The sequence below is a fragment of the Corvus kubaryi genome, unplaced genomic scaffold (genome assembly GCF_017639235.1).
Source record: "Corvus kubaryi isolate FWS band 111438036 unplaced genomic scaffold, C.kubaryi_AGA036_p1.0 37397, whole genome shotgun sequence".
NCBI lineage: Eukaryota > Metazoa > Chordata > Aves > Passeriformes > Corvidae > Corvus > Corvus kubaryi.
Genome location: NW_024581136.1, coordinates 9,227,471 through 9,236,473, shown reverse-complemented (window position 1 = coordinate 9,236,473; position 9,003 = coordinate 9,227,471). Strand labels below are relative to the sequence as shown.

The 9,003-nt window shown below is 56.5% G+C and overlaps 1 protein-coding gene across 1 annotated transcript; it reads left to right on the top strand.

The window, feature by feature from the left end:
• Positions 1-6: 6 nt before the first annotated feature.
• On the top strand, positions 7-2,124 carry FAM43A (family with sequence similarity 43 member A). The gene has a single exon (XM_042042337.1). The coding sequence runs from the start codon at positions 163-165 to the stop codon at positions 1,249-1,251; it is 1,089 nt and encodes a 362-aa protein (XP_041898271.1). The 5' UTR covers positions 7-162; the 3' UTR covers positions 1,252-2,124.
• The last annotated feature ends 6,879 nt before the right edge of the window (positions 2,125-9,003 follow it).

Genomic DNA, 9,003 nt, shown 5'->3' with positions numbered 1-9,003 from the left:
CTCCGCGCCCGCGGAGCGCGGCGCCCGCCTATATCTACGGCCGCGGCGGCCCGGCGCCCGCAAGGATGTGAGGCGGGCGGGCAGCCCAGCCGCCGCCGCCGTGGCATGCCCCCCCGCGCCCGGAGCCGTCGGCGCGGCGCCTAGCCGCGGCTCCGCGGGGCCATGCTGCCCTGGAAGCGGAGCAAGGTGGAGCTGGCGGCGGGCGAGGCGCGGCGGCAGAGCAAGCCCAAGGGGTACGCGGTGAGCGTGCACTACTCGGCGCTCACCTCGCTGGCCCGCGCCTGCCCCGAGAGCGCCCTGCACCGCGTGGGCAGCATGTTCCGCTCCAAGCGGCGGAAATTCCGCGTCACCAGCGAAGACCCCACGTACACTGTGCTCTACCTGGGCAACGCCACCACCATCCAGTCCAAAGGTGAGGGCTGCACCGACCTGGCCGTCTGCAAGATTTGGAGCAAGAGCGAGGCGGGCCGGCAGGGCACCAAGATGAAGCTGACCATCAGCGCACAGGGCATCCGCATGGCCCACGCCGAGGACAAGGGGCTGCGCCGGCCCGGTCACCTCTACTTGCTGCACCGGGTCACCTACTGCGTGGCCGACCCGCGCCTGCCCCGTGTCTTCGCCTGGATCTACCGCCACGAGCTGAAGCACAAGGCGGTGATGCTGCGCTGCCACGCCGTGCTGGTCTCCAAGCCTGAGAAGGCGAAGGCCATGGCCCTGCTGCTCTACCAGACTTCGGCCACGGCACTGGCGGAGTTCCGCCGGCTGAAGAAGCGGGACGACGCGCGGCACCAGCAGCAGCAGCTGGTGGGCGAGCAGAGCATCCCGCTGGTGCCGCTGCGCAAGCTGCTCAACGGGCAGTGCTGCTACAAGCCGCCGGTGGAGCGGAGCCGCAGCGCGCCCAAGCTGGGCTCCATCACGGAGGACCTACTGGGCGAGGAGCAGGAAGAGCGGGCCATGCACTGCGACTGCGAAGACATCCTGGAAGCGCTGGGCGAGCCCGAGGGAGAGCTGCTGCGCCCCGGCAGCGGCCGCGGCGAGAGCCCAGAGCTGGGCCAGCTCCTCCGCGACCTGGGCGAGCTCAGCCTGGGCAACGACCTGCGCTCGCTGCGCGCCGACCTGCGCGTCCGCCGCCTGCTTTCCGGGGAGAGCACGGGCAGCGAGTCCTCCCTGGAGAGCGGCGGCACGGACGGGGCCGCCCCGCCCGGTAGCGACGCCGAGCAGCCGCCCCCCGGAGACCCCGAGACCGGCTGAGCACTCGAGCCCTTTCGGGCGTGCGGGGTGCCGCCGAGGCGCACCGGGTGCCCTCCGGGAATGCACGGCCCTGCCGGGGCATACCGATTCCTTCTGACCCCTCCGGGAGTTCTCGGTCCCTGCCGGGCGTGCACGGCCCCAGCGGGGCGTACCGGGTACCCTCCGGGAATGCACGGTCCCTTCCGGGCGTGAGCGGCGCCGCAGGGGCGCACCGGGTTCCCTCCGGGAATGCGCGGCCCCGCCGGGTCGCACCGGATTCCTTCCGGCCTCTCCTGGAATGCACGGTTCCTTCCGGGCGTGCACGGCCCCGCCGGTTCCCCGCGGTGCCCTCGCGTCCCGCAGCATCCCGGGGAGCGGCCGCCACTCCCGTGCCGGTGCCGGTGGCTGCCGGAGCCGGGCCCCAACTCGCCGTGGCCCGAGGAGGGGAGGCGGCCGCGGGCTGTTTACCTCCGCCTCAGCCCTTGAAGATCTGCCAAATTCCTGGAATAGCTTTCCCCGGGGAGGGCGGTGGGAGGGAGGTGTTGCGCCTTGTTTACAGTCAGAAATCTCACATCCGAGAGGGCCCCCCGCTGTTTTCTCCATTAAAGTCACTCCATCGTGCTGTCGTGTCCGAGAGGTTTGCACTGTTGTGAAGTTGGGGTTTTATTTTTATTATTATTTTAAAGTTAGACCTTTTTTTTGGGCCTCGGTCCTGTCCCCGGTCTCAATGCTCTAGATCTTTTGCTGTGCAAAAGAAGACTACTTGTGGCTGTTCACCTGTACATAGGGAAATGTATGCAAATACATTTTGTTATTTTTAAGAACACCACCATTGCGATCTCCTCTGTTTGCACATATGTGAAGAAAATAAAGATAATGGTAACTTAAAAGAAACTGGGGTCACTGTGGCAATTTGGCCTCTGTGTGTGGATTGCTGTAAGGAGTTGGGGGGGAGAGATCCCTTGGGATGTGTTGTAGGTGCAGGAGAGCACTGCACAAAAAGGTGGTTTCAAGCATCAAGCGTGATTCCCAAGCTGGCTGGGAATGTTACATTACGGGGAAACACACTGGGCGCTTAAGGACTCTTACAAGACACAGGGATGAGGTTTTCTCTCTGCAGCCTCTAACCATGGGCAGGAAAGTGCGAGAAACCTCGTCAGGGTACTCTGGCTGGGTCCTAGTCTGAGGAATCCAAACTGTGGGGCCCTGAGGCTTCCCTGGGGTGATCTGTCCCTCGCCTGGGCACTGGGGATACCGCACAGCTCTCATGTCGTCTGCATCCAGGTGCTGCAGCTGGTCCCTCGCTACTCACAGTGCCAGCCTGAGACAATTTCATAACCTCACCCAGGGTAAGCAGCGAAGTTGATTAGCCACGGGACTGCCGCGGTATTTTTAGCTGTAAATCTGTTTGTAAGTGGCAGGCTCCCAGGGCAGGAGAGATGTTCCGGTTTCATTTGTCCCCAAGTGGAGGTATCAATTAAGAGATAATTAATCTGGCATTTCTGATGTCTAAATGTTTTCCACTGTGCCTGTGCTGCAATTGGTGAAGTCGCAGGAATGTCAATGAAGAGCCTAACCAGCTGCCAGGGCCAGGCCACACTCCTTGTGCAAGGAGCCCGCCTCGGAACTTGTAAATACCTCATTAAAACCCATTGCAAAATCTGCCACCCCGCCAGCGAGACTATTGTCTCAGTATGAGTCAGTCAGAGGAGGGAGGTACAGTGGTGTGGCTTTCATGGGAAGGGGTAATCGGGAGAGGGAGGAATCCCCTCAGAATGGGCACCTTCGTGCTCAGGTGACAGTCTGCCTGTGACGGGCAGCGAGATGCAGCAGGTGATGGTGGCCACTGCTGGATTTGAGCGCGCTCAGGCTGGCACTGCTGAGACACACCTTGCTAAAGAAATAGTGTCTTGCTGCTTTTTCTCAGGCAAAGCTCCCTTTGCCTTTCCCGGGGAGGGAAGGGTCGTGAAGGGGAAATGAAACACCAGGGAGAGCTAATCCCAAAGTGCTTTCCCCAAGATGGGGCTTGCCAGACTGCCTGGCTGGCAGCAGGGAACGTTCAGTGCCCTGGGCTGAGGTGAATGCCCCAGGTCTATGCCCAGCTCTCTCCCGGGGCAGAGGGAACAGGCAGTGCTTGGAGCAGGGAGCAATACAGCACCTGGGGAGCAGAGCCGGCACGCCAGGGGAGTCACGGGGGGGGTTAGTTAACAACCCCGCTTGTTGAATGACCTGGTGGTGTTTGCTTTACATCCTCCGTGTGTGCTTAAAAGTGGTTAATGGCCTTAGCTTGGTCAATGCCTTTCCTCTCTCCAGAAGAGCCATCATGTCTGCAACAGTGAGAAAAGGTTTTTATCACACGCCAGAGCTTAAAAGCACAATTCCCTGAACAGCAGCAGCAGCAGCAGCAGCTAGGGCCTGAAGTATTTCCCCTTGAAGCCATTAGCAGGGCTACTGTGCAGTTTCCTTAGAGGCCTGTATAGATCATTAGCTGTAGTCCAAATCCCTTTGTGCCTGGGATATTTTGGTACTAGAACTGTAGAAAAAAATGTGATATGTATGTCTGCAGTGCTGGTGTGAGGTTATTCATGTGTGCTTAGCTGCCCTGCCCTCCCCATAGCAGCATGCCTGGGTCTGCAAATGAGAACAAGTGCATGTGAGGAGAAAAAAGTAATTTTATTTTCCACACAGCAAGTTTGAAGTACCATCTTCCTAGAAAAAGGAGAGGAGGAGAGAGCGAGAACTTCTCTCCAACAGATTTGAGTAAAAGGCTGAGCTGCTGCTGTTTTTTCCTTTTAAACAAGTAGCTGCTTGCTAAGCTGAAAAGCCTGCTGCTGGCTGATGGGCTTGTGTGGGGAGGTGCAGCAGGGCTTTGGGAAAGGCCTGCCCCCATGCCTACAGGACAAACTGCTCTATGGTCTCTGCTCAGTGACAGGGCTGCTGCCAGCCCCTGTGCCAGGGCTGCTGCCCGCTGATAGTGTCCCACCGAGTGTGGCACAGCCCTTGCTCGGGCTGTTGGCAGAGACACGTTCCCTGTCGACCAGGCTCCATCCATCAGCACTAACTCAGCCTTACAGCTGGGGATGGTGAATCAGCCCCTGATGCAGTGGAGGCGTGAGGGCTGCGCAAAGAGCAGCACAGGCTCTGAAACTGCTCCCCAACAGCCGGCAGCCCCATCCCACTGCTGCTTTCCCGGGGACAGGCAGGCAAAGGGAGAGCAAAGGCAGCCTGGTAGCTCTGCCAGTAGGTTTGAACTGTGTGGGAAGAAGTCAAATGCAGGAACAGATGTTTGCAGAATTACATGTGAAGCACTGCTATCTGCCCCTGGTGCAAACCACTGCCCTGCCTGGGCTAGGTGGGCCAGCCAAGGAGGTTTCCAGCACAGCAGGGTTGAACGCTGAGCTTCACACATCTCTGACCTAGCAGGCAGTGTGGGATGAATTGGCCAGAAAATACCTATAACAAACATCACAACACCAGGAAAAGCAGTGATCCTGCTCTGAACCTGACACATGGGGCTGATGCTTTGGCAAGTCAGGTGCTGCACCAGGTGCCTGAGGTTCCCCGAGTGTGTTATGGCTAAATAGAGCATGTGATTATTCCAGGCAACAATGATGGCTCCCAGAATATGAAGAGATTAAGGAGAAAAGAGCCCTTTTTGCTAATACTATTTATTGACTGTGTATTTGCTGTTGTACTACAGATTTTCTCCTGAAAATGAGGCTGGGGGGGGGGCCACACAAATCTGGAAGTGTTGGCAGGATGCCATGTACAACTTCTTGTTTTTCTCTGCCCTTAGCATGCCCTTCTCCCATCCTTAGGTCTTCCTCATCCACAACAGGAAAAAATATCATGTGCAACCAGAAAAATTACCCAGTGGTCAAGTGGAATGAGCCAAGTCATGAAATGACTTTTAGCCTAGACTGTAGTACTGATTTAGATTCAGAATTATTTGCAGTTTAGTTTGGAGATGTGCCTTGCACAGGATACATCCAGTTTGCCTGACCAGGGGTGATGATGTGGGAACTGCTGGCTGAGGGGCTGTTTTGGACTCCTGGATGTGAAATCTGCTTGAATGGCACCAGGTTAGTGGTGAAAACCTTTTCCTTTTTGGGGGCTACAGGCAATACTTAGTATTGAGTACAACCTTGGGACAATTCCAAGTCACCTTCAGCACACACACTGTGATTCACAGAGAAGCAGGAAGACGTCAGGATTTCCTCCTCGGCGGTGTGTTGGAGAAGAGTAGCTGACCTGTCCCACTGCTGTCAGTCTTTCCCAAGGCATCACAAGTGTCCCATTGCCCAATTCTTGGCCATCACACCAAACCCTTTATTATTCAGTGGGGAAAAAATCCCCAATTTCAGCCTGCAAGGAAGGCACAGGGCTGGCAACCTATCATCAAACTGTCCAAGGGGTTGTGGGTGACAGCACTGCACAGCCCTTGGTTTTCTTGGGTGAGGGTGGGCAGGGTCCCACTGATGATGAAAAAAACTTGTGTGCTGCAAGCATGGTGCAGTGCCAGCCAGCTATGCCTCACCTCCTGCTTCTCCTGGAGCTGGGAAGAAAAAAACCCTGCATTTCCAAGGTCAGCAGCAGCCCCAGCTCCCGCAGAGCTCATGTGCTGTGAAGGCGTGTCCCCCTCCTCACCCCAGCCGCTGGTAGCAGCAGGGGCTGTTTTCCCCAGCAGCTGGAAGGAGATGATGTGCAAGGACAGGAATGTGAGGGCAGGCAGTCAGGGCAGCACAGGGACAGCGTGGGGTCCCAGAGGCCAGGCCAGGTCGGTTCATCTGCGGGGCTCAAAGAGCCCCATGGAGGAACTGAACTGATCTGGCCTCTGAGGTTCTGCTTCTCTCCACATTTCCATCACCCATCCCAGGCACCACCAGCCTGCTGCCTGGTGCCTTATAGGGGTCTGAGTCTTGGTGAATGCCTGGCAAGGTGTGCATGAACTGGAGGGAGCAGAATTGTCTGCTGCTACATCCCAGCAGGAAATCAAAGCTATGCATTCAGAAAACCATGACATTCCGCCTTGCCGGTGGGGGCTCTGCCTGGCGGGAGGGCTGAGCACTACGAAAACACTTGGAGAAACAGTTATATAATGAAGGACAAGGTCCCAATCCAGCCCTTGGCTCAACAAGGCAGCTCTGCAAGGAGCTGAGCTTCAGGCTGCAGCTGCCCAGCACCCTCCAAGATCCAACCCTGGTCACTGCAGTCCATGCTGCTGCTGAGGGCTGGAGGTGGAGGAAAGGCTGCAGAATGTTTTTTCCCAAGCGGGGTGATGTTCTGCTTGCTCAGACTTGGTAAGCCAGAGCACAGCTCCCATGTGTGGGTTTAGATCAAGCCCCTGTGATGGTAGGAACTGGGTGAGGTCTGGGACAGGATAGCCCAGGACTGGTGAAGGTCAGGGTCTGCTAGCTGCAGGCATCTAGGCTTTCATGCCACTGTCCAGATGTCTTAGACCCAGTGGTGGCGCATCGTGGTATACATCATCTGTCCCTATGCCCCAAAACAGGGGCATATGTCCTCAAACATGTGTCCTCAGCTCGGTGGGAAGGATCCTGGAGAACTAGTCACAGTAAAGGGCTTTGCCTATAGAGCTCCTCCCTTACTGTCCTGCTCCAAAATGGGAAGCAGCTGGGCAATCTGCCTCCCGCAGCTGGTCCTGCTGCCACCCCACAAAGAGGGGTGACATGCTCGGTGTCGCATCTGGGTCTGGAAATCCCTGCTGCTCTGGCACAGGCAAGCAAGGGGGGACACAAGGAAAAGGCTCTGGGATGGAATTCATCACTCTTCCCGCAGCACCGTGAAGTTGCACGCGGTCTGCTCGGACCCATGAACAAGCTGAACTGTGACATTAATTAGAGCCGACAGTGTTCCTGGAGGGAGCTGGCAGAGCAGCAGCACCAAAGCTGCTGCTGCTGGGTCTGTGTGCTGAGCCAGGCCCTGCACCAGGCTGGCCTGGCTGTGCCATGGCCCTTGAGTCTTGCCACAGTGGGATCTGTGCTCACTCCAGCTCCAAAGATTATGGTGGGAGGTACACCCTCAGCCCCAAGGGACAGGAGAGGCAGTGCCCAAATCCAGCCCTGCTGAGCATTGCTCTGCCCTTTTCAGGCAGCCCAGACTGCAGCTGGGCACTGCCTTTCCCAGTCCTGCACACTTCCCTCTGGCTCTCCCCTCTTATTGTGGCTCTTTGCCCCCAAAGTGCTCAGCCCTCAGCCCCACTATTTCTCACATAGCTCTTTTCCCATCCCAATTTGCTGCTGAGTAGGAACTGCCATGTGCTGCTGTTTCACAAATGCCCTTGAACTGGAACACAGTGCAGGCACCCTGGGGCAGGGAACAGTTAAGGGAGTTAGGATGAAAAGTTGATATAAATAATTTGGTAGCTCCTGTAGGAAGATTGCAATTTAGCTTAATTATCATAATTACATTTTCAATCTCTCTGCTAATACTTACGAAACAATAGAGTCAAGTGTGAATGCAGATGCCTGCATTTCCTACCAGTGACTTCTCATTCTGCTGCTTGAAACAGGTCCATGGGGATGCTGAACCAGGCATCAGAGATGGCAGGTAGGGAGGTGGTATTTCCCCAGCACCTTGTTTTGGGCATTGGGATGCCTCATTCCCCTCTGGCTGGCACAGGGATTTTAACTTCAGCTCCAGGATCAGCAATATGGTTGTCTGAAACCCACTTTGGTGTGGCATCATCTCTTCTGCTGGAAGTGGAGGAAAATAGTCTGGAAATATTTCTTTCTGAGTAGGGACACCTGCACTTTCTCTACCCAAGCTGTGGTGGATGACCCCCAGAGGCAGCTCTATCCGTGTCCGTGGTGGCCCAGGAGATGAGACCAGCGCAAGCAGAGAGCCAGGTCTAGACAGCTACTGGCAGGAACGTTCATTTGCAGTAGCTTGTCAAAGCTGAGTGTTAGCGATAATGACTTCTGAATATGGCCAAGACCATGTTTGCCCTGAAGCCTGCTCCTGCCTTTGCTCACCTGGGAAGAAATGGATGCTTCTCAGCAGCAGAGGCAGGTCCTGGGGTCTGTGCCCTGCCCACTGCCTTCTCTGGGGTTCCAGGAGAGCCTGACCAGAAGGTGCCTTGCCAGGGCCCCGGCAGCAACAGGCACCATGGCCAGGAGGAAAATGAGCAAGGGGAGGGTGCAGCCACAGAGAGCAGAGTATGTGCTGCCTCCATCATGCACAGATGCCTGAGGAGCACCCAGGGCCATGGCAAGTCCTTCCCCATCCCACCATTTGCCTTCATTTGAGATGTAGCACACAACACACAGGTCTCTGCCCTGCTCTGCCCTTGGCTCAGCAGCAGCAATTCCACCCCATATCCCAGTGTCCCTCCAGGCATCCCCAATACTGTCACACTGATCAGAGCAGGGCTGGGGCAGGTCTATGAGCTTGGGCTCCCTCAGGGCAGTCTGCTGCTATCCTTGCAGGTGACACTGTGTCCTGTCCTGCTTCCCACCTGCCACAATGCTCTGGCAAGTTGCAGGATGAGAACTGAGCTGCTTATCTTTAGTGCTGCTCTGATCTAATTTTACTTTCTTAAGCAATGCCCAGGCTTTAGAGAGCATCTTGTAATGGAAAGTCTCTGCATGGCAAGGAGGGGATCCCTGCACTAATACAGCAGTTATCCCACATGTACCAGTACAGCAGTTATCCCACACACCAGTGCAGCAGTTATCCCACATGCACCAGTACAGCAGTTATCCCACACACCAGTACAGCAGTTATCCCACACACCAGTGCAGCAGTTATCCC

Excerpts from the sequence above, each read along its gene's own strand:
- FAM43A (XM_042042337.1), top strand. The coding sequence starts at position 163 with ATGCTGCCCTGGAAGCGGAGCAAGGTGGAGCTGGCGGCGGGCGAGGCG.